We start from the raw sequence: 26,198 nt of genomic DNA on the forward strand, positions 1-26,198 counted from the left end.
AGAAACTGCATATCACTGTAAACTACGCAGACATTAGTTGTGAGCCTTAGATATAAAAAATAAAACCACCTAAGGGTCATTTTCCACAGTGGAGTTTACAACTTTAATGCTTGTGGTAGTACTTGAAAGTAATAACAGAGATGAAACTCAGTGAGAAGCTTTCTATTACTGATGTGCTTTGCACAGGAATCACTTAGAATTCTTCTCTATTCTTCTCACAGTAGCCAGAGGCCTCTGCTATAAGCAGTGAAGATCTATAGTTTGGCTTTTGTAGCTACAATCACCACAGAACTGCTTGGTGCTAGAGGGTCAAGCAACAGTGCAAAAGAGAACTTGCTAACACCTACTAAATGGCTCAGAATGAAAAAAGGAATTAATCTGTTTCAAATTGGTGTGCTATCATGCATTTTATTCTCATGTGACAGAAATACATGTATAATGTACAGCCTTTTAACCATGACATTTGCCCACTAAACACCAATTCTGCCAGTCTTTAAAATAAATAAACTTTTGCAAATCGTATTGTCACACACACACAAAAAAAAAAAAAAAAAAAGTCTCAGGAGAGATACAAGAGTGAGAGTGGGAGGATAAACAAACTCAGATGTAAGAAAAATGAATGTTAGACAAATCACACACACAAAAAAGCATATTTTTCCTGCCATGCATTTTCATATGTCAATGAGTCTTTGGGTATAAAAATTATCAGTAGCATGTAACAGAGATTTTTTATGGCCCCAGGGCATATACAATAAAAATGAAGAGATTTATTACTAACGCTCCAAACTAAATATGGTGGTTGGTGTGTGTGTGTGTTTGTCATATCAAATGACTAAAACAGAGACTACACAATATAAAACCTTCCCTCTTTTGTCAAGGGATAGTAGGCTTACTTGATCCCTCTACTGAATACTCTTAGATGCAAAATGCCATATATCACGTAAATGTCCTCTAAGGACAGGAATGTGTAAGGACTTGGAGAGATGAAGAACATAGAGTATTAAAAATATTATTGCCAGGACAAAGTGAAATATCTTATGAAAGAAAACTCATCAGGCTAGTTCTTTTCTGATCAGAGAAATATCAAATTGTAAACATTTCACAAACTCTTAAGGGAAAGTAACCATTTGAAAAAGATAGCGGGATGGGGTGTACACCTGCTCTGTAGGGATTAGTGGTTTTAACATCCTGTCATGTCTAACATCCTGTCATATCATTTAGATATAAACAGCATAAAACTATTATTCAATTGCTTTTAGCCCTTAAAACATCAACATCAACAACAAAAAAAATCTAAAACTATAAACCCACTAATACTGTAGTTTCTATGAGAATACAATCTATGGTCTTGCTCAGGTACTAAGAGAAATCTTTTGTTCAGTTGGTGACCTGAAAGAAAGCCTTTGTATGGCTACAGAACATGTGTGAAATAAGGTGCTGAGACTTCTTGATTCTACTCCAGATTGTACAAACTATATGTTTGCATCTCTTTTTCAAGTAAATTACTACATAGAATAATTCAAGAGTCAATCTCAAAATGAGTTTAACTTATACTTGCTATATGTTTTGAAATAATGACATTCAAAGATAAATGATCGGTGTACAGTTATTATTTAATGTGAAAATAACAAAATTACCTTGGCAGTGATACAGCTTCCATTTTAAAGTGAGCAAGAATTCAGATGTATTATAAATATACTCACTTTTCATGAGTTTTAAATTCAAAATGTAACTTGGACAGACCTTTCAGCTTCAGGTCAAAAAGAACCTCAGTAGTTTTTTAAGAATTTTTTAGATGTGTTTTGAACTAAAATTTTTGATAGTGTGCCTTTATGAGCATGCAAATTTACTCTAAAAGCAGGAATGGGCAAGTACTTGGACAGATGAAGAACATAATGTATTAAAAATATTATTATTAGGACAAAGTAAATTATATGAGGAACATATATGAATAAATATGAGGAATATTGGCAAGATAATACATTTTAAATTTTAAATTTTTATTCCCAAATGATTCCACCCTCTGATCAGCCATACTTTGTTAAGAGGGTGGTGATCCTTTAGGATAGTCAGATAGGATATGTTGAGTAGTTTCTAATCTTTATCACTTTCCTACGACATAAGTAGGAAATATACTTTAAGTATACTTCTATACTTGTACTATAGTTTGAGACAAGTGGAAAATTAAACCAAGTCACAAATTAAATCCTGCCTCTGATAAAAAGGAAACAACTTCACAAACATTTGAACTTTCTTTAAATCACACACAAAAAATACCTGATCTTTGAATCAAATTTCTTGAAGATTTCTGTACATTTTATGCTATTAGGTTCAGAGATGTCCAGAATCTCATAAGAAATTAATACAATATAATTGATATAGTGCTATTCATTCTATAATTTAATTATGTCATTTTTTATAATGATATTTTGCTTGTTTTGTTATGACCATTGAGGCAGCTCATTTTATTGCTTTGTTAAAAGCTATTGGATTTTATAAAAGCATCAAGACAGTAATAATCATTGAGTGATGTAATTTAGGGAGGAATAAATGAGCACATTTTTTGTTTGCCCTCATGTTCATTAATAGGAATTAAATTACAGGAAAATCATAGATTTTGTTTTGTTATAGCATATTCCACTCACTAGCATCCTTCCTGTGCATGTGTCTAAATTTCAGTTCAAAAGACTTACAAAGCTTGGGCTTAGTACTAGCACCTGCCATTGTCCTTTCCACCTGTGTTTGACAACATTTAGATTTTGATTTTTTGTTATTCCAGGCAGATATGAGTTTAAAGCAAATATATTTTGTAGTCCAAAGTGCTGTTGAAATGTTTATCACTGCCTTTTAAAGGCTGTGGAACAGCTACTGCTTTCTTCCACTGCTTCCTCAACCAGAAAGGTTTTTATCGTCCTTTCCCATGAGAGGAAAATGTGAACACAATGAACACATGAAGTCACTATATTCATGCTATTTGGTGTAGAATTTAATATTTATTTGTAGAAAAAATATGATTAAGCCTTGAAATCACATCCAACAGTTTAGTTATTAATGAGGTAATAGCAAAAAAAAAACACAGACACAAATACCAGCAAAGATAACATGGGACATCAGCCAAGAACTGATATAGGAGCACTTACAAAGTTACTTACCATTTTGTTCTCTCTGAACTCCAGCAGCAAGCAAATCTGGTTCCCCAAGACTTATATCATTGAGCCTGGTTCCTAGACACTCCATGCAAAGATGTTTGCACCATTCCTCTGCCTCTAATTCTGAAAAAAACAAATAAATAAATATTAATGTTAACATTTTACTAAAAACAAACAAACAAACAAACAAAAAAACAGTAACTTCTTAAAAACTAATTTTAATTCTTAAAAACTAGCTTAAGTTAGTAACAAAAAAAATCCTCTTCTACCTCTTAGTCTTGATTTATGAACTTAAAAAAGGGTTTTTACACTATGAGTACTGCAATTCACATTTTCAGACTTAGGGATAGGAGGTGGAGTTAACAGAAAAGAGAAAAGACAAGTGAGTTTTCAAAACAATATCTTTCTAGAAGGCCTGCCTGAAAGAAAAATGCAATTTAGAAAAAACATCAAACATAATATCTGAAATAGTCTTTAGCTCTTTAGCTGAACTATTGAAAAACATTCTTTTTCTAAAGGTTCATATTTTTCTAGGGGTAAAGGAAACAACAGCAATAAAAAGATCTTTAAATGCAAAATTTTTTCCTTTGCTGTACTGAACACCTATGCCACTCAAGTCAGACTGAATAAGGAATTCATTCAGTTCTGCTCACCTCTTTTTGGTCTAAGAGCAATTTAGGCATTAGCTGGAATTTTTGTATGAAAATTCAAACCCTCCTCATCCTTTCTGAGTTGTCCATTGCATCCCATTGATCTTTATCTGAGAGCTCCCTATCTGCCAGTTTATCAAGATATGAACACTGTCTGAGACAGCACAATAGCTGCTCTCCACAGCCTTTCATCCACTTTCCAAATTTAACATCACAAAATGTCTGGTATTGGTCAAACAAACATCTCAAACGGGTGTTCACATAGTGTGAAACCACAACTAATAAAAATCATGCAGCTAGGCGGGTTGCCTTTTATTACAGAGTAAGCTTCACCTAAGGGAAACTTTATGGAGAGCAGGCTGGGCACCAGGCCCAAAATGAAAATCCGTTGTCAAAGTCTATATCTGATCATCCTTAGGACTGGCTGACTGCAGTTATCTAGAAATGTCTCTATTAAACTGCCACTTTTTTTTTCCCAATTCCTATTTTTGTGAACATCTGGAAAATACTTTGGTCACAATGTCTCCAATGCAGTGCTGAAATTCAGAAAAAAAAAAAAAAAAAAAAAATCATCTAGTTATGGTGACTCATTGTAATTAGTAAAAAATTATATCCAAGAAAAATCTTTCCATGCCTAATTCGTACAGTCCTTGAATCCTTGCACAGATCTCAAGTGATAGAAACATTTGCTGGACAAGAAAGGGAGAAAGGCCTTTTTCTTCCAGGTTCCCACAATATATTTGGAAACATGGATTTATTCAGGGCCCTGAATAATCCAGCCATAGATTGTTCCTGAGTTAATCTGTCTATTAGCTGACAGAGTTCCCAGACAGAAAGATCAAATGACCAAGTCAGTTTGGGAATTTTTGAGACTAACATGGCTGTCGCTGCAGGGATATAATTTTATTTATTTATTTATTTATTTATTTATTTAGTGAGTGAGTGAGTGAGTGAGTGAGTGAGTGAGTGAGTGAGTGAGTGAGTGAGTGCTGCAAGCCAAGAGGCTTTCTTTAACCCTTCCATCAGTCTTTGTCTCAAGACACATATTTCCAAAGTTGCAAAGTTGTTCTTCTCATGACATCCTCAGCTGCTGGTAGTAAGAGAATTTTGTCAGTAATCTCCAGATGACATTTAACTTTGTGTGTAAGAAGAAAATACGGAGGTAACAGCATACTATTTCTTAACACTTTTTTTCTACAGATACAGCCTGCTTGATGGAAGTATGGAGAAAGAAGCTATATCATTAGAGAATAAAAATAAAAAAAAATAATAATAAAAATAAATAAAAAGAAAAATAAAACAAGGGGTTAATAGTAATAAGATGATTTCATTTAAAATCCTACCTCCCAAATTCATTTTCTGCTCATGCATGAAGAAAATAAATTTCTCTCCAGCTTTCCTGCCTTCCTCTCTTTCCACCTTTGCCTTTTCTTTGGATATTTGTGAGGTCTGATGAAGCAGACTTATGTCTATAAAGGAGAGGACTTCACAAGACATGTTGTAATACGCTGCCAGCATGGAGAGGGGGGCAGGGGGGCAGTGCACTTACATACAGGTAAGCCAAGCCCTCAAGGGAGGGTTACTGTTGACTTGCCCAACAGCTACTCCAACTCTGGGGAATCAATGTGGAAAGGCTTGTAGCATACAAGTGAGAGAGCAAATCTAGTCTGGTGCTCTCATGTTTCCTTTCCTTCCCTCTCACATTTTCCTTTTTGACTAAATTGTACTACAGAATATTGTCAATGCTGACAGGATGCCTAGGTTTATACAGAGCCTGCATTTTTTTTTTATTTTTTTTTCCTGGAGGATGATCAGGATACAAAATTTTACTTAAATCTATATTTTATTATTTTATTTCATTTGCCTGCACCCAGTCCAAAAGGGTACATTCCTGAACTGAGATGATGGTAAAAATTCAAAACTAATCTTTCTAATTTTACAAACATCTAAGGAGAAAGGAAAATGTATTGACATTTCTCTAAGTCTAGGTTAACATCTATATATATTCAAAATACTACTCTCATGTAAAAGCAACAAATTCTATTTATATATTCTCACACCACATTTCCAGCAGACTTTTGGGGAAACAAGCAAACAAAACCAACAAACAAACAAAAATAGCTCTAGGAAGCTGCTCCTTGTGAGTGTTTTTGTTTTCATCTCTCTAGTCCACTTGCTCACTTGCCTCTTTCTATTATAGCAACATCTAGAACTTGGAATTTTGGATTCAGAAACAGCCTTTCAGAGTGTTTGACTCTAGCAGTTTAATTTAAGCTGCTGCTTCTTCCTTGCAAGATGTTTGTGATCAGACCCAGATTAGACCATTTTCCACCTACCACACAGAAGAAACTCTCTTAATGTGAGTGCTAAAAGATTATGGCTGTATTTTGCAAAGTAGACTGTAATGCATGCACTGTATTGTTGTATAACTCAAAATTTGTGTCTTAACAACTATCTATGCAATACAACAAAGAATACAGTTTCAATGCAGAAGTGAAATATCTTCCCAAAGAGCTGTGAGGATTTGTGTATGCTGTCAGAAGCATCAACATTATCTCCAAACGTGTTTGGAAGGTCAAGGATAGGAGGGTACTGTGTGAGTTACTTTTACCTAATGCATCCTGATAGCTATTGCTTACTTGCAAGGTATTGCCTTAGACCTTTTCCTTGTCTCACATATGAAATCTTCTTTAGAAGTAGGTGAATGACCTTTCAAAGTTAAAGCCGTATTTCTCCTTTCATCATGTGTATCTATAAAGCAATTTACCCGTGTCAAGTCTAGAATGCTTTGCCTTTCCGGGTAAAAAATTAAATATTACTTATGAATTTTAAAATGTATTTATTATAATTTATAGTACATAAATGGACCAGTCACAATATCAAGCTTTAAGAATGATAGTTACCACATTGCGAAAGAGAGATATCACTATTACTTGTTTGTTTTGATTACATGTAAATTTTGAAACATGAAATACTACAGTAGAATAAGGCCATAAAATACTGCCAGCAAAATTCTTCTTTTTAATGCATGTAGATTAAATTTATTGGTGGTAAATGCTGACTTTTTACTGGTAACTGGTACTTATCACTAAAAAAAATTAGTTTCCTTTTAAGATAACTGAATTCTTGGACTGAATGATAAATTGCAAACAAAAAACAAACAAACAAACAAAAAAGCATTAACAGCTATAAATAAAATCAAAATTCTTGCATTTGCATCTTTCCCATAATTCATTTATAAGATGCTGCTATATAAATGTCATGAGGTGATATAAAAGCTCTTCTGGTATTTTAAGTTTAAAACAGTTCATGCTACACAACATATGCTCTGGGAAGGAAGTGATGGGGTAGATTTATATATATAAATTCACTATACTTACAGATCTTTGCCTATATTTGCTAGAGTTGTGAATGTTTTCAGAATCTTAACTTAGGAAACCTTTTGTATATGGACTAAACCCCATGCCTGAGTTCCGATAATGTCAGATTTTTCTCGTTTATCTCTGAAGTTTGCATTCCACACTGTCACCACACACCACTATGAGCTGCCAGAATGGTTGAAGAGGTAAAGCCCCAAAGAGGTGCTCACTCTATTGCTCAGTTCAGTTTTCATCTCTCTGAGCAATGCCATCTCCTGCTCTGTAAGGCTGTGCCCTCTTTTCCAGGAAACCCCCTCCTGTCACTATCAACAGCACATATTCCATTGGTAAAAAAGGGCTCTATTTCTATGTAATTCACAAAGCTTAAAAACAAAGATGAGGAATTTTGTTGCTTTGCCTTCTCATGCAGCCCACTTAAAGTGGTTTCACCATGGATTTAAATTGAAAATAACATGTATGCAACATTAGAGGGAGATAACAGAAACTGTCCTGATGCAAATTCAGAAATCTCATGTACTTTTTGAGCTTTCCATAACATTAAGCTGTGCAAAACTAAAATGTTAGCTTTTCCTGAAACATATATCTTCTAAAAATATAAATTTAGTAACATCCCTACATTTCTCTGTACAGTTCTAGCAGTATAAATTTTGCTTAAGGGAGTATTGAATGATGCAATGATCAATTTAAATGAAAAATTACGGTATATGAGCAAATATTATTCCACAACTTCAACCATTGGTATAATTTTAATGATTTTAATGCTTTATTATTATTATTAGTATTATTAGTATTATTATTATTTTAAGCAAACATAAACTAAGTAATATGCAAAAAAAAAAAAAAGCTTATAGTTTCCTTTCATTGGCAACATTAAACATGGCATGAGGGTAGCACAGATAATTACAACAATTAGCAAAATACATTTATTAGTTATTATAAAATCAAAACTGATATTTCTACCAACAATCATTCCCACTTATCTAGAGACGCTGGAAGAGGCATCACAAACAGGATTCTGCTAATTTTAGTCTCTGCGGGTATCTATGCTTGTAAATGGCTAGCTGTGTGTCCCTATAGCTACCTAGGTATATGAAAACTGACATTTTCCTGACAATTCCCCCTTCATTTCTGAAAGTCTGATCAAAAGGGTCAGCTCAATTAACCAATTCCCAGGCAATATACCATCTACTATCCTGTACATCTACTATCCTGTACATATCCTACATAAACATTAAATGTTATGTGACTGCTTTTGAAGACAGTAATGACATTTAAAAAGATTTATCATATTGTTGTTACCATCCACTAAACTATTCCTTAAAGTACACTCTATTTGCATATAATATCTACACTTTTACCTACATTACTTATTATAAAGGTTGCTGGATATATGATGCAGGGGATATTATCTCCCCAAAAGAGTCAGGACCAGACTTAATCTTCTGAGAACAGTTTTGTCCAGTGAAGGATTATTTACACAGTATCACATTCAAATGTAGCAATATGAAATTAACATACAACATATGCAGTGTATGTATTAAAAGCATTAATCGGATGCTTTTGAAGGAATAGCAACTGCTAATTACAAAGCTAGCTAATATGCCAACCAATTTAGAATGGCTCTGGGACTTCAAGGGTCCATGCACAACGATAGCTAATGAAACACTCCAAGTGAAAGAACATCAAACTCTGAGCTCAAATGTGAGCATCAAATTCTGAGCTCAAACTCAGAAATGCCACACACAGTTGAATAGTAGTCTGTAACCAAAGTTACAACATTAGGAACTAAAGTTTCTCATCTGAAATATTACTTGAGAATGTAGTTTTCATACAGAACTAGAACTTTCTGCTGACTTGTTAAAAATGGAGAAGGTGTGGGAAAATGAAGAGATGTAGTTAATCTACAAAACAGTGATTTCCTCTGATCAATACCAGTGCTAATGTAGCTTTCTTTTTTCCCCCTTTTCCTTTCCCTTTCCCTTTCCCTTTCCCTTTCCTAAATGGCCATTTTGAAAAAAAAAAAGTGACCATCACTCAGTGATTAGTCCTACAGAAATGAATGAGAGCATTCTGGGAAGTGGATTAGTGTTTTAATTAGTCTTTGAGGTTAGATTTCTAGGTACGTTTATGGACCATGTATGGTACTTTACACTGGGGAGTAGTTCTTCTTATTACACCACAACTATTTATCAAGCATTAGTATGTCCAACAGACCAACAGTGAGCTGATAGAGCATCATTACTCAAAAATATCCCTAACAACCTTTCACTCTCAACGTAAACTTCCTTTCAAATGCAAAGTAAGAATCATAAAAACCTGCCTGAACATAGAGGAAAGATTTGCATTGTGACTGAAACTAACAGACCAGTTACAAGGATCTGGTGTGGGAATTAGACATTTCCCCACGACTGTCAATTCATACCTGTTTCAACAGTTATTAACATCAAATGACAATGGCATGAAAGTAAAATAACCTCAGGCAGCTTGTCTGTATTGGGAATGTCAAAAACACCATCAGTCAACTGTCCAAAAAGGGTCTGTCACCAGCAACATAACATGCAGAAGATGCTATCACATCAACTTATGCAGCTACTCCATGACTGGCAGTCAGCAATGACATTTGTCTGGTTTAAAAGTTCATACTATTTCAGATCTAGTTTAGTCCTACAATACTTTTATTTCTCTTGGGAGTAGTATAGAGACTCTTCTTAAATGTGTAGAAAAGCTGAAGTATTCTTCTCTCCTATTGTCAAATGTTTAAGTTACAGCCTGGTAAGAGAATCTATACCTAAAGAAACTATTGCAAGTTCTAAGGTTCATTTCACTTTTCTTTTTTTTTTTTAACTTTTTTTTTTTTTTAATATCTTCTTATCTTTGAAGTAGTGACAATTCGTACTGTTTGAAAAGAAGAATTACTGTAAACGATTCCAGCAGTATAATCTTTGCATACAAAATCAAGGTGGTAATGACTAGTTTCAAGACATGGGAGGAAAAACATGCACCATTGTCATTACATGCTTCATTGCTTTTATGCCTTTGACCACAGGACTTTTCACTCTAGCCATCTGAATATCTGATACTTTATTAACTCAGTACATAGAGACAGCTGCTAGTAGACTAGAAAGTGTTAGGAATCTCTGTTTATTTCTTTGACTAAACATATCTGAATGAAGTCTTACAGATTCAAATGTTCACATTTATTAAATATTGTCCTATTTTGGCTGGGCATAGACAAGTCAGTGTCAGCGCTGCACCCTTCTGATGTTGCAGAAACTGTAAGAAACCTCTCCTGCATGGTTCTATATGATTCTTTTAAAATAAAAACAAGACCAATGAATAAATCCTTTTTTTTTTTTCTTTTTTTAAATATTTTTTCTTTCTTTCTGTGCTTCCGTTACCCAAGAATACAATGTTTTGCCCTAAACCCTAAAATGAGTAACATGAAGAAGTGATTCCTTGCTATTATTAGAGTTGACAACCAAGATTTTATGACACTGTAACTGCAAAGAAACTGATTCAAAGCAATTGCGGACAACTTCTGACTGAAATTACCTAGAAGATCATAACACAGTCTCATGTGTTCTACTTGATTTTCAATTGCATAAAATTTTACTCTCAGGCAGAACTAATTATTAGCTAGAGAGGACTCTGTGTTTTTACTGATTCTTTCTCAGTGGAATTTAATGGGGTACTACTGCAAAAAGAAAAGGAAAAAAACACCTTAAAGCTGCACATTTAATATCTAAGGAAATATGATAAAAGTTTTTTGTTTTTTTTTTTCTCTCTCTCTCTCTCTTTTATTTTTTTTAAATATATATACAGAACTTAAATCCAAAGGAGCTTCTCATTTATTACCAGTTCTTCACTTTGTTTACTTTAATTTTACACTTTTTCTGAATCTTTTATTGTTACCATGAAATGGATCTTTACTTTCCATATACCTAAATATAATTTCAATTTAAAAAATGTCTTATGAAAATAGGAACAATGAAAACATTCACACTTTCAAATTAGGCAATGCCTCCTGCAAATATTAGGTGTTTGAAATAAAACTGTATCTAAGTTATATCATTTTGGATTTTGTTGTTTGTTTGCTTGTTTGTTTTTTGACTGCTGATGTCGTTACCAACATCATCTTAAGTAAGAGACATATGGCTGCCTGAGGGGAAGCAGTTTGCCTAAAACTTAAACTCAGAATATCATCTTTCAAGAACTTAATAGGCCCTCCCCTCTCCTCTCTTTCCCTTCCTTTCTTCTTTTTATTTCAGTAGAAGGCATCTAAGATTCAGGACAACAAAAATAACAGCAAATAGGCCCATATTCAATTGTGTCATTTTTCTCCAAGAAAATCAGGGTAAGTCTTGATGAATTTAACATTAGAAAACACACGCCATGATTAAATAATATGAAACTTCAAGAACTCTGTGCTGAATCATGGCTTAAGGCCATGTTAACTGGAGACTCACTGATGAAAGATTGTTTTATTTCAAATCTTTCCTCCTTATTTCAGGACAAACAACTCATCATAAAAGTATAAAGGACATTTAAATTTAATACTTTGAACAATATAAAGTGAGAGCTGCATAGAAAGTTTAGGGTTTAGGTTTGTAAATTGGGAATGCTGGTTACAGTGAAAAACATTATCTGAAGATGAAGCTCTAATTTATGAATGCTGCTGATCTCTTGCCCACTTACAGCTTAGTTGTGAATTGATTTATAAGCACACACAGGGCAGGGGATAGATTCCCTTTCTCTCCTTTAAGGAATAGACAGATGGACAACATTCAAACACTAGCAAAGACTGGTCTTCTGTGTTTCTTGCTTGGAACCACAGCAAAAATCCTCTTTGGGATCTCTCATGGTCCGAACTAAGTTCAAATCCAGGTTCTTCTCCTTGGCTGATTATCTTACAACGGAGAGGACAAGCTGGACAACAAATTATAATGAGAAAGGCATTATTAAGAATAGGGATGATAAAATTGAACACTGTCATTTCAAATTCTTTTCCTTACTTTCTGCATTTTAAATGATTATTTAAAATAATTTATTCTTTTAAATGAAGCTGACTTGAATATTACTCTTCCTTCTGCTTGGAAACTGTGCCCTACTTATGGATCTTCTGTTTTAAACAAATTTTCCCCCTAAAAATAATAAAATAACAACTTGATGCTGTGATATGTGAGTGTAATTGAGGATTTATTGACTTAGTTAAAGACCAATTAATCTGTCATCATTTTTCTTTTCTTTTGTTTTTCTGGATGCCAGTGTTACAACGCGAGCACAGCAGCAGCTAGATCATGAAAAGTAACTAAACAGTATAATTCTCTTCTTTCTGAGTCAGAAAAGGTCAGGACACTTATTATTCTTCACATTTTCATAATAAATCCCAAAATATGCACAGAATTCTTATGTCTGATACATAAAGGCGATGATTTAATTTTTACTTTCAGAAAACGATAATTAACCATGAATGTAACAGGAAGGTAATTACACCTAACAAAACTGCCCAAATGTGGCTTTCTAAGATACTCAACTGAACAAAGACTGCTTGCATATTCATTTCAACATTTCTCACTGTGTTGGGTTTGAGGTGGATGTTAAACAACTGTAGTACTTTCAAGACAGATACTACAGCATGCAAAGAAAATCAGCAACTTCTTTACTGAAAGTGCAGATTGCTTAACACAACGTGAATATCCAGTTTCAAAATAATTGGATTTATGAGTTTCTGATGCAAATATTTTATTTTTGTTCTAAACAACATATTTAGTAAGAGAAAGGAAAAAGTCAATTTTACCTTTATACTACTTCAGAGTGTATTTTAATCAAATTAGAATTGTTCATGTTAAATCTGCCTAATTACTAGGTAGTAGGTTCTCTCTCATGTCATACAGTCTTTGTTATTTAATTCCCTTTTTTTTTTCCAGTCAGATGATTACAAGCTACAGGAAAATGTAGGCATATTCAAGCAAACCTATGTTTGGCATACAAAGCAGAAGCAACTCAGTAAGACATTTTGTCATTCCTACTGGATTCATGCTTAGAGGAACATACCTATAATGACTTGTCTATCTTTCCCAGACAAGTTTGCTTAATTATCTGGAGGCTTGTCCATTAGCACATTCAAATGTTCTTTGATTTTACATTTATGAGCCATCTTCATTTTATATGCCCACAGCAAATTCTCTAATTTGATTATTTCAGTCGCTATGTCCAGTTAAAATTATCCATAACACAATCTAGGCAGAAAAAAACAGCTGTAAAATCGACTTCATGTTTTATTTATGGAATATAAGCTTCAGCTACAGGATTGATTTAATTTTTTCCCTTGAAGTTGAAATGAAATGCTGTGCTACTGAAAGGTTTGGCCAATGAAGAACTTGAAAGAAATAGACAAATTTATAATGTCATTGAAAATGTATCATTCTGAAATGGAGCTGGCTGTTTTCTACAGCACTCCAAAGAGCTACCTTTGTGGAACACTTCACAAAGTAATTCCCATTTGTTGAAACAGAGATAATATGTAAAGCATCGATCTTATTTGGAATATGATTAAATGTTTACATTACTGACAGACTTGGTTCCTTTTTCCATTTCACTAATTACAAGTTTGTTTCATTCTTCTGTTAGCCAACAGGCTTACATTTTTTCTCCAAAATACCAAATTATTTTTAATACTGTCTAGTTCAGAAAGAAATTATACTTCATAATAGATCTGGTTTTATGGCTTCTTTAATAGGAAAATAATATTATGTCTATATTTTGACTTTAGAACTACAAACATTTTTAAAAAAACAAACAAGATACTTGAGATTATCATTTTTCTCAACTATACACAATGGATAATTGCTCCTCAATGCTGCCCCATACCGTGATAGTCTAATATGAGTTGCTAGTAACCTTATACTGATATAGTATTAAAAAAAAAAAAAAAAAAAAAAGGAGAGAGAGAGAGAGAAAGAGAAATAAAATCCAAAAACAGATTTAAACATAGAAAAATTGGTAAATGTCCCACATTTTCAAAATGAACAGCTTTCCGGAAACCAAATGGATCTAGGTTTCCATCATTTAGAACCAGACTATCGTTCCTCATCATTCTAATGAATATGGAGCTTTCATTTCAAAGCAAGGCTCAAAACTTCAAAAGACTTTAGAAGACTAGCACATGTCATATACATTTTACTGAATCTGAAGCTCCAACTTGTAAAACATACTACACAAGTGCATTTTCAGATGAAAAACTTATGTTACTTTTGTGGAAAGAATCATTGATTTTCTCTTTACATAGCAGGTAGAAGAATTTAAATGGATGATAAATGAATTGGGGGGGGGGGGGGGGGGGGTAGGGGGAAGGAATAACGTCCACCTAATATGAAGCAATCCAAAGCTTGTCTGAATGGACATAGTGAACTGTTACTCTAGGTGGTCATCAAAAACTACCGAACAGCAATGCAAGTTTGATGCACCAGACACTTGCAAAATTTAAACCTAGGATGGCTTTGGTTCTACATTCTGGAACATTTACAAATTGATAAAATATGAATATAAAGAAAAAAAAAAAGACAAAACAACAACAAAAACCAAACAACTCAATAAAAAAGAAAATAAATGTCCTACATTTTCAATATTTTTTAGATCAATGATAGCTATTATAGCTAAGAGTAAGAAAATCTTTGCCATCGTTAACACCTTACTTGCCTTATTTTCACATTAATACACTATTCTCTGAGTTTCAAAAGCATAAATTGAAAAATAGATTTAACTATTTGGCTACTACAGATAAACACAACTTCAAAGACCTTTATAGTCAACTGCTTCCCTCTATTGGTATTAATTCTATTAATTCAGTTTCAACCTCAGATTAACTTGCAAAACAGCTTTAGCAGCAGTCGCAATTGCTTAAAACAAAACTTGAAGAGCAGCCACATTTTAAAAGAGAAATTGGAGCAAAAAAAAGGAAAAAAAAAAAAAAGGAGGTTTTCTTTTGCATGTCGTTGCAACCTTAGACTGAATTCCTTTATTTGAAATTAGGAGAAAAAAAATCAATGGGGAAAACATTCTTATTTATTTACCAGGGGAATGGCTGAGTCCACTCTTCAAGAGGTTTAATGCTGACTTGCTTGGAGCTTCATTCTAGGATCATTAATTACTGAAAATAGGGGAATCTCAGTCATTTGGGAATACTGAAATCTGGGAATCTTGACCATTATATGACAGAAACTGTTGCATAGAAGACACACAACTATTAGAAAGCATTCAAAGCCGGGCTCTAAAAACTATGAAACATCTGGAGGGCAAAACATATGAGGAGAGGCTGAGGTTCCTTGCACTGTTCAGCCCATAGCAGAGAAGGCTAAGGGAAGGCCTCATGGAAGTCTGCAGCTTCTTCACAAAGGGAGCGGAGGGGCAGGCACTGAGCTCTGCTCTCTGGGGACAGCAATAGTACCTGAGGGAATGGCATGGAGTTGGGACAGAGGAGGGTCAGGCTGGGTGTTAGGGAAAGGTTATGCACCGAGATGGTGGTTGGGCACTGGGACAGGCTTCCCAGGGCAGTGATCATAGCACCAAACCTGCCAGAGTTCAAGAAGCATTTGGACAATGAACTTGGAGGCATGCTTTGATTTTTGGGTGGTCCTGTGTGTTGCCAGGAGCTCAACTCAGTGATCCTTGTGGGTGCCTTCCAACTCAGGAGATGCTATGATTCTGTGATTCTATGTTTGTAACTGAAGCCCTATTTTTGGAGATTAATGAACTATCCTAGTTAAATCTCCAAAACCAGGTTCCAATCACAATAATGCTAGACTACTCTCAGAAAATATAGTCTTGTTAAGATGGTGAAAATCAGTGTATAACTACTAGGAAGGAGTTGATATTTTAAAAGGTGAACACAAAAAATAAAGAGATTCATAAAAAGATTGGATACCTCTCCAGATAATAAGTACATGGAGTATCACAAAATAAGAGATTGTTTTGTGTTCTGCTCTTGAAGATTACGAGACCATTATTACACACTGGAAAGCTTCTTGTTCATTTTTGAAGTGAGCACATTTTCTTCTTTTATTTGGAGGACATAAATTATAGATGTGGTAGTCCCTTCAAATACACAGAAAAGGTTAAAATTATGAATTTCTGAATTTATGAATTTTAGAGTTACTTCTACATAAAATTTGTTTGATTCTGTTCTTAAAGTCAAATCATAGTTCAATACATTTCCCATGAAATACTGCCAAAGAGATTACAAACAACCTAAATGGAATGTGTGAATGCATTAAATAACTGCTCTGCAGAAGGGGGGACAACTCTGGAAAATTTCATGAAGGCATATAGTCAGAAGTCATATAAAAGTTCACCTTCACCTGTAGTAGTCTCACATATGGTTCAGTCTTAAGAATTGCTTTAGTTCTCACTTCTACCCAGCAGCAGAAAACAAATTTATAAGCTTTATAGATAACTCTGACAGCAGTTACCATTCTGATTGTTCAACAGCCCACTAGGGTTTTAAAGCTGATAGCAGCATCACATTGGCAGTGTGGAATTCAAGCAACATCTCAAAATGATATGAAGATAGATGGACAGTGATCTTTTTTTATTATTATTATTTTTTTTTTCTTTCCTGTAATCTGCACAAAATTGTCTGAATTGTTCATGCTAGACTGTACTGGATATACGGTTAAATACACATTCATAGCACATAAAACTTTCTGCGCTCATTTGCATGCATTATTCTTATCAGCTTGTCCTCATTCCAAAATAAAAGTGTTTCAAAAGGCTTGAAACAGTTAACCTGCTAACAGTCCCCTATACCTTACACACTGTAAGTAGCAAAATGTAACTCAAACTGAAGAGTGACAGAGAATAAAAAATAGATGTGGTGTTTCAGGTTTGGAGCAGTAAATTATCATGTTATTCATTGAACTCTCCCTAGGCTCAGCCAACCATACATCATCTGTCAATACACCAAATTCAATCTATAAATTAATGTCATGATTTTTGTGCTGTCACTAAATGTATGCTATTCACAGGGGAGGTCAGGAACCACAGAAGTTACGTTATTTTACAGGGTGATACATATTCACAAATCCCAGGAGATCTGACCTATATTCCATGTAGCTGAGCAGAAACCTTTTTATCTGAGTTGATAACTCCAGTTTCAGCAAACTTGAGGAGAGGAGGTGGGGTACTATACCAACAAGTCCAAAGGTAAAGTATATGCCCAACACAACATGGGTTGTCAAGTAGGCCTGAATTAAGTATTTGTATCTTTTATTCTAGTTACAGAAATGAAAATTAATGGAAAAAGTGAAAGAACCTAGAGGTCCACCACCTATGTACTTCTTTGTTGGTATCTTAAGACTGAGTCAATGACATCCCAGTACTTTCCAAGACACCAGATTGTTACAGGGTTAGGAGCTTGAGTGAATGACACAGGAAATAGTTGTGCTTCAAAACCAAGGGTCTTAAAATACCAGTCCCAATAACAAATACATAGAGACACAGAGAAAATGATAAACAGTTAAGTAGAACTGTCTTAAACTTTCTTATTTGCTAAGAGTTTCTTGATATATCAGTAAATTCTTACATAAATGAATGTTTTCTGGGTCCTAGATATGTTTGTTGGAATTAAGTTATGAAGATTTCTTTTACCTAATCATACAGCCTGAATAGTGCCATTGAACGAGGCTTGCCTCATTACAAGTCTAGCATCATGTATACTGGAATGAGCAATTGAAGAGTTTTCTATTTCGATTCCACGGCAGAACAGATGAGAAGCACGGTACTTTCGCAGAAGCATGATGCCTTTTTTGCAGACCAGAGCTGGCTTGCAGCAGACTGACTTGGCAGGAGAGCATGACTGGTTGTATGCATGAAGACATAACAACAACAAAAATTCTTTATTGACTTTCCCTTACATTGGGCAATGAAGAATACAGCCCTTTTCAGATGAGACCTCTTAACATGGTGCTAACATTTCTGCAAGGTTTTAAAGGATAATTCATAAGGCAGTGAGGAACACCTAGGGGTGTTCCGAGAGCTAGATGGGACTTTTCTGACTGAATGGAGATTTATCCAGACCTAAATGTACTGTCAGAAACCTACCCATCTCTCTGCCAGTCTAACTGGTAGGTTGCTGAAGAATCCAGGATTTCAGCATCAAGGACAGTTATTTCATGTTGATGGAAGTCAAAAGTTCAAAAGCCTAGGGAACTACAGCTACAATAGAATAATTAGTCAGGCCCCGGAGTCCTGCATAAATTTCCAAGAAAAATATCTTGTTTAAATCTCCTTTTCACAAGAACATTTTTTAAATCCATTTTTAAATTTCAATTTTAGAACACAGGATGTAGTAAATGTGAAACCATACAAATGTGCATTATTCTGTGTTGTAGTACCAGGTGATAGAAAATATAAGCCGTGGAAAGAAATTGAGCCTGTTTCTCCCGGGTTTACGTTGAACTTTTTAAAAATAAAGTCTCATTCACTTCTCTCCCAGAGTACCTAGTACAGCAGAGGACCCTGGAACAAATTGCTCAGTTTAATGCTACCACATGCATAATGCAGTGTGGGATGGATTAATCAAGGTGGAGATGACAGGCTTCTGTTCTAGTTTCAACTAGATGCTGGTATGCCATTCTCTTTTCAACCTTAGCACTTCTGATACATTTTTGTTCTTTTTGATTATGTTAAAAAAATAATCTAAACAAACAAGACAATCTACCAGGAATTACATTATATTACATTACAGTATATAAACATATATACACTAAAATATATATAAATACATATACACCTACAAATAGTTACAGATTCTAATTTCTTAGGACAATCTCCACATGATTACTTTCAGCCTTTTATTCCATTAGAAACATAGACAGTGATTGTTTTCTTTTCTTTTTTCTTTTCTTTTCTTTTCTTTTCTTTTCTTTTCTTTTCTTTTCTTTTCTTTTCTTTTCTTTTCTTTTCTTTTCTTTTCTTTTCTTTTCTTTTCTTTTCTTTTCTTTTCTTTTCTTTTCTTTTCTTTTCTTTTCTTTTCTTTTCTTTTCTTTTCTTTTCTTTTCTTTTCTTTTTTCCAAACTAAGACCTATGTTGTTCTGTACTGCCTAATAATGAAATTATCAATCAACTAAATGACAGGCAGACCATAATTTCAAATGCAGTGGCTATTACTAATTCAGTTCTATGATCGTTATAATAAAAACAAGGTAATATGCCTAAGAACCTGAATAGTGTGAAGGAAAAACAACCTTAAGTATAATGAAAACATTACAAAGCCCTTAGAAAAATCCCAAAGCCTTCTATTTTAAGGAAAGTCAGTAAGAAACGACTTTGCTTAATGTAGAATGACAAATACTTAGCGTGAGCTGTTCTGTGAACACCAGAGTGGTCGTTAACATGGATGTTTAAATGGTGCTTTTAAAATGAAGGCATTAAATTTGCTTGCAGTCTTACCCTTTTCCAGCCCAATGTGTCATTTTATATCTTGAGTCCCACATGTAAGAAAGCATTGAAAAGCAACCCTGTAAAGCATTTAGCTTCTGTCTTATACAAAATACTCAGTAATTTGAATTAGCAGGCTTTTGGTTCTGTTTTTCAGGAGAAAGGAAGCATGGATCTACTCATGCTTCAGAACATAGTTAATCTATTCTCATGTAGTTTGGAAAGACAACTATTCTGTCACTGATATTCATTTATGCTATGAATTATACAAAGGATAAAACAGTATCTCTATATTTTTACTTCACAGGACTAGCAATTATTTATGGTATAGTACATTTATCAAATCCCCTAAGAAACTCAAAATGGAATCAAGAAGAAATCCTGTTATATACAGATGCACAAAGTATTAATAATTTCAGATTTCAGTTTTAGGGTAAACAGCCGGAGAGCAAAGAGAACTTTTTTTTTTTTTTTTTCTTGTTAGCTAAATATTAGACAATGTTGTTAGACAGCATTTTTATAGACCTATAGCATTTATAGACCATCCCACTAATACACCCTTTGTCCTGGTACAAAGCATGGCAGCTGCAGATACTGCAAGATTCTTTAGATGTTTAGCAGCTTAGGGGAAAAAATAATTATGAAACTTTTTATTAAAATCTATGAAATAATTCCATACCTCTGCATGCCTGACATCCTGGACTTCACCAGGTTAGTGGAGACTAACCTGCCTTCAGTTTGTGCTCATTGGGAAAGTATGTCAAATTTCTAGGGCAGAGGCTTTGAGATTTGTATATTTGTACAAGTCTCTCTAAAATCAACGTTCCGCTGAATGTTCACTATCTACCAGATTAAGTTGGAATCTGCTTTCTTTCTCCTGTTTGCCTTCTGCAGTTAGGCAGATCTTTTTCTACTCTTTCACTCTCGAGGAGTCCTACATGTTCTAAAATGGGTGATTTGCTATTATCTTAACTATCTTGCTTGACTTTTGTTCCTATGGGAACAGTTTAAATTTCAATCTCTCTGAGTAGAATTGTGATAAGGAGAGCACTTACAGTGTCTACACTTCAATATATTTGTACAGGAAGAAAGAACAATGCAGAACTTCTCCACTTATCTAGATCCACCATGTTAAACATTAGTAAAGACTGTCCAGACAAGTCTACAGGAAGTGAACAGCAAGGGCAACTGAATGGTTATCATATCTGCAAACTACACAACTGTGTAATGGAACTTTACTGAAAGACGAAAAAAAAAAAAAAATCAGCTTCAATGTGTTTTGACTTTCAAAACCTTAAGTTTAGAATTTTTCATGTTGCAGTTCCAGAGCAAGTTTACCATTTTGAATTTCTGCAGCTAGAAGTCATACAACTTTTCTGCTTATTTAGCCACAGCTTCCATGTGTGCTCCTGCTAGGCTGGATGTTTACCTTATTTCCTTACTGTCCCCCATTTGCCCTATAAACAGGGAATGAAGCAGTTTTCCCAGCTAAGGGGGCCCTGTCTGGGAGAAGTCCTGATGGGAAGGCCATTTTGTGGGTCTAGTGTTTTAAAATTTAACAGCTGGCAGTTTTACAAAAAACCCACAAGGTTATCTTCACAAAATTTGTTTTGTTTAATGTTTATTAATCTTAGAACTAAGTTTGCACCTTACTTAATAATCTAAAAGTGGCTGAAAAATATGGAATTTAATAGTGTAATCTATCTAAGGTTATCTATCAAGGTTATCTAAGGATCTATCAAAGGTTATCTCCTGGAGATAGGGTAATATTTTCTCTATTCCTTCCACTCACTACTTAAACATAATGCTAGTGTGTCAGAAAATTGTATCAATGTAGTTCCTAAACTCACCACAGAAAAATGAGGGCCAACATAAAAGCAACTATGAGAAATGACCCAAAATCCAAATATTTCTAATTTATAAATGTTAAAGTCAGAATAAAGGTGCATATTTTTAGGTAGGCATGAAATAATTAAGAAACAAAAGTGAGTATTAATGATAAGGCAACCAGTGGTCAAGAAAAAGAGAATACACATCCTAAATGTCAATCTTCAAATATAACATTTATAACCATAGATTGAACTTTGCCCTGAAAGTGGAAAAGTGTTTCAAAAAGTTATGATCAAAAAGAGGGAGGGTAAGAATCCATCTGGATATTTAATCTCATTCAATGCCTGTGTTTTCACCTTTTTTTAATCTCAAAAAAATTGTGGCACATGTGGAAGTACAAACATATGTGAACTCCAATGAACCATCCATTCAGGTCCATCATTTAAAAACAAACAAACAAACAAACAAACAAAAACAATAAAGTGGAAAATAATGGGTCATAAATTTTCATATGGCAATCCTCACTGATACAACAGAAACATATCTTGCAGAAAGTTTTCAACTGTACAGATTATATATTTTGTTTTTCTATAAGCAAAAGGGGAGCTTTGCTTGTGTTCCCTCTTATGGTACCAGAACTCTGTTTGGGAAGCTGTTCTACACCTTCATGATCCTAGAGCTTCAAATCCACAAAACAGCGGAAGCCTGGTTGTTTTTAAAACTTATGTAGCTATTTGTATTGCTAGTAATAACAGCAAGAATAATCACTTCATTCAAAGACTCAGTGTTTCACTGTGATTTTAATCCAAAACCTCCAGGGTTCTTAGCTGTCAAAGGATATAGTGATATGAATTACATCTAATATTCCAATGACATCTGCCAAACTATTCAATCACAGGATATAGAACAGAGTTGTCTTCACTTTTTCTTGTGAAAACAAGCAAGGAGAAGAATCCAGCTCATAATCAGTGGTAATTCAGTAATAGTCTAAAAGCTTTTTTAGTATAAAAATAAACAGAACTTGTGCCTTTTTTTAAAAAAAAAAAAAAAGCAGCAATGTAATTTTTTTTCTTTTTTTAATAAGAGACAGCAACACCAGAAAATAGTGAAAACAAGTTTAAAAGAAGAAAATGGGGACAGAATCAAAAGAATAAAAAGTAATTGGACACAGTGTATCATTCTTTTTCAACAAAAAGGAAAACTTTTTTTTTTTTTTATTTTTTTACTATTAAGACATCAGTTTCACTGCACTCAGAAGAGCTGAAAGCATAAGAATATAAAAGAAAAGAACTGTTTATTTTATGGATGTATAAAAAAGCATTATCAAAGTAACAACCATAGCAACAACATATTCAATAAATTACAATGGTGGATTCAACCAAAGCAACTGTACTATCATTAATTAAGTTGCATCAATATATTGTGTTGATGTTGTTGTGTAGAAACCTCACAGAAGTTACAAATATTCAAAACTGACTTTTTGCAATACCCCATTTCTGTTTTCCCCAGGGCTTGTATAGTGGGAGTTTTAAGGGAATGCCAAAATACAGCGTCTTAAATATAATGAAGATGTTTCTTAGCTGTGATGACTCTTGTAACTGCAGTTTATGTATGTTTGGGAAGAAATAAACTTCTTCAGTTCATCTACTACTTTGCAGAATAGGGCATTGTACTGAAGAGAAACCAGACAAATACCAGTATCCTGGGAGCTGCCTGCATTTACCTCATGGTTTGAGTTCTAGAATTGCCCTATGGTTTTGCCCCCTGCTTTCTGTTGGTCATGTCACTCTTATTTTATACTCAAAGAAATCACTGAGGTCACATTTCAGACCTAATTTATTGAATTGGTCATATCTGAATCTCCATCATTCAGAAAAAAATAGTAAAAACAAAATGAAATAAACAAGCAAACAAGCAAACAAAAAAAGACCACAAATATTTTCCTTTTATTAATAAGCTTACAACTTCATCATTTTTCTTTACATTCTGTAGTTGGAATATTAAAACAAATTTGTCACAAACCTGTGCTGCACTAAGCTGATACGAGCAAGGAACTTGTATCACTTAATATTTTGTTGGCATCACTGAAGGAAAAATCATGCTCCCATGTGGCCTGTCAGTGACCTAGAAATCTCATTCATCATAAACTAGCTGTCATTCAGGCACAATCCTTATCACGGTATCAACTTCCACAATAGTACCACAAACTTTAATCAGTATTCCTGTCCTTCAATTTAATTTTCTTGTTGGTCATAGAATGAAGTATTACATACTTCATTAATACTTCATTCTATCTACAAATTTAGAGAGAATTTACAGGACATTTCAGAATGCTTGTCTCACTGCAGACACTTGGTTACTGCCACATTACAGACAGTAAGCCTTGCAGGAAGAATAGCTTCTCAATAGCTACATTTTTCTGAGCATAGCCATAGATACAGAAAAGACTAATAGAACACTTACATGAAAACAAAAAACAGATTTTTTAATAATAGTATTATAGAAAGACAACACCCCTAACACAGTAGCTAGAATGGTTCTACTTTGTTTGAAGTACTCTCGGAAGTTCTGTGCATTGTAAAATATTGTAAAAATACCAGGAAATGTGGCAGGTAAAGGATGAAGGCATTTTCCCACATGGCAGCAAGGAGGTACTCTTACCCACATGCCCATTTTATTTAAGCATATGAAAAATGATGCAAAAGGGATGAATGAAAAACACATTAAATAATCATTTATTTTACAAATGCCCTTACTGCTAAGCAGTCATTACATCTTCAGTAATGTTGCTACGGCTACTTGAATGTCAACTTTAACCTTCTGTACTTGTTCTTGTGATAAGGTAATTTCCTATCTTAAATTATATTATTATTATTATTATTATTATTATTATTATTATTATTATTATTATTATTATTATTATTATCATCATCATCATCATCATCATCATTATCATTATTATTATCATTATTATCATTATTATTCCTGATGCATTTAAAAGACAACAGTAATATTTTTTTCAACCTTTATTATGCTGGAGTAAACATGTTAGATTACCCCAAACCACTTCATTTTTATTCACAGTGTTCTATCCTTCTACTTTTAACCTGCTTATACATTTGACAACACTAAATTGTATGTCATCTGAATGTGTTAGAAACCTGAGAGTATTGCATTTCCCCTGTTCTATAGCAACTGAGAATTTCATGATTCTTGATAATGAGATTGTTAAAATTCCCTTAATGACAATAACTTTCACATGACTTTCAGGAAGGCTGAAACTGAAACATTAGCGTGTCCCTGACTAAGGTGGCAGCAATTTCCCATGGACTGGAAAAGGAGTCCCACTGTTTAGAGTCTGTCTTAAATTGAATGAGTTATAGACTACTTTTCATGTTATTTAACCAGCCATGACTTCTCATTGTTTTGCTACTATTAAATAATTCTGAGAAAATTTAAAAATATTTCTTGCTAATTATCAAACTCACAACTTTGTCTGCTAGAATGGAATTCAGAAAGAAATAAAACAACTGCAAGCATGTTCCTTCTCCCCCTAAAGAGGGATGATTCTTCTTTAAAGACTTGTCATCCCATGCTTTTTATCAGAGAACTGTAATATCTGAGAAGGGTTTGCCCTTCAAAACATTTCAACAGACCTTCAGAATCAAACAGATTTCTACAGCTGTTGTAGGGTTTGGGAGTACTGGTGTTAGTGATGGGAACAACTAGTTGATAACAAAGGCATAAGAAATATTTCTGTTTTTCTACGGAATGTTTTCATCAGCAAATGAAGATTATAAAAAATTAGATGCTCCTTAGATGTCTCATTTGATGAAATCCTAACGGAAATATGGGGGCTACAACACATACAGAGCTCAGGCTTACCAGCATCTGCCCTGAAGGCAATAAGCAGGCTGAGGGCCTATAAGCCACAGGAACTTGGGAAAAAAACATAGGCTCCCAAACAGCACACTCCATGGACTGGTATTACAGCTCTCAGGCCTTCTGTTTTCCTAAGTGTTCTACATCTTTAGAGTCGTATTTTAGATTAGAATACATTTTACCGTGCTTAATTTCATAATTAAGAAAGCAACATATGAGAAAAATGTGCTTTGTTTCAGACTGCACAGAGAAAGATACCAACTTATACTATCAAAAGCAAAAATGATATGTGTTATATCGAAACATTCACAGGTACAACTTTGACAAGAAACCTGTCTCATATTCTTCAGTCCCCACATACCTAACCCACAGTACCTACATACCTCAAACCTAACTCAACTGTCTTAGAGGATTTGCTCCACAACCTTCGCAGGGACAGAGAAAAGGATAATTTGCCCACAGCTATCTTCTTGCCCTTCTTGATGATGGATGTGACATCTGTCCTTTTCCAAACACCAGGAACTTCCCCAGGCTGCTATAATCATTCAAAGATGCTAGAGAGTTGTCTAGCAATGCCACAGGCCAACTCCTTCACACCCTCTATTGCATCCCATCTAATTTAATGGAGTTGTCTACGACAGAAAAGTGATTTAACTGAGGACTGCCTCTGTCTTCCTCTACTGTGGGATCTACTTCACTCCTGCTGATTGCTAGGAGGCTCAGGGACCTGGAAGGTCTGAGGAAAAGCCTTACCACAGAAAAGCAAGGTATAAACAAGGCATTGAGTACCTCAGCCTTTCCCATGTCCCTGTCACTATGTCCCCTGCCACATTCACTTAGCCCTCCTTTTGTTGTTGATGTACTTGAAAAAA

At 34.3% G+C, this 26,198-nt stretch overlaps 1 protein-coding gene across 2 annotated transcripts in view; it reads right to left on the minus strand.

Annotated features, from left to right (window-relative positions):
* Nucleotides 1-26,198, minus strand: part of DOK6 (docking protein 6) — a 252,646-nt gene that overhangs the window by 107,946 nt on the left and 118,502 nt on the right. For both annotated transcript variants that reach the window (XM_068671385.1, XM_068671384.1), the window contains exon 4: nucleotides 3,153-3,272. In XM_068671385.1, the coding sequence (XP_068527486.1) occupies nucleotides 3,153-3,272 (120 nt within the window). The remainder of the gene's footprint in view (nucleotides 1-3,152; nucleotides 3,273-26,198) is intronic.

Source organism: Anas acuta, chromosome 2 (assembly GCF_963932015.1).
Source record: "Anas acuta chromosome 2, bAnaAcu1.1, whole genome shotgun sequence".
In the NCBI taxonomy this organism is placed as follows: Eukaryota; Metazoa; Chordata; class Aves; order Anseriformes; family Anatidae; genus Anas; species Anas acuta.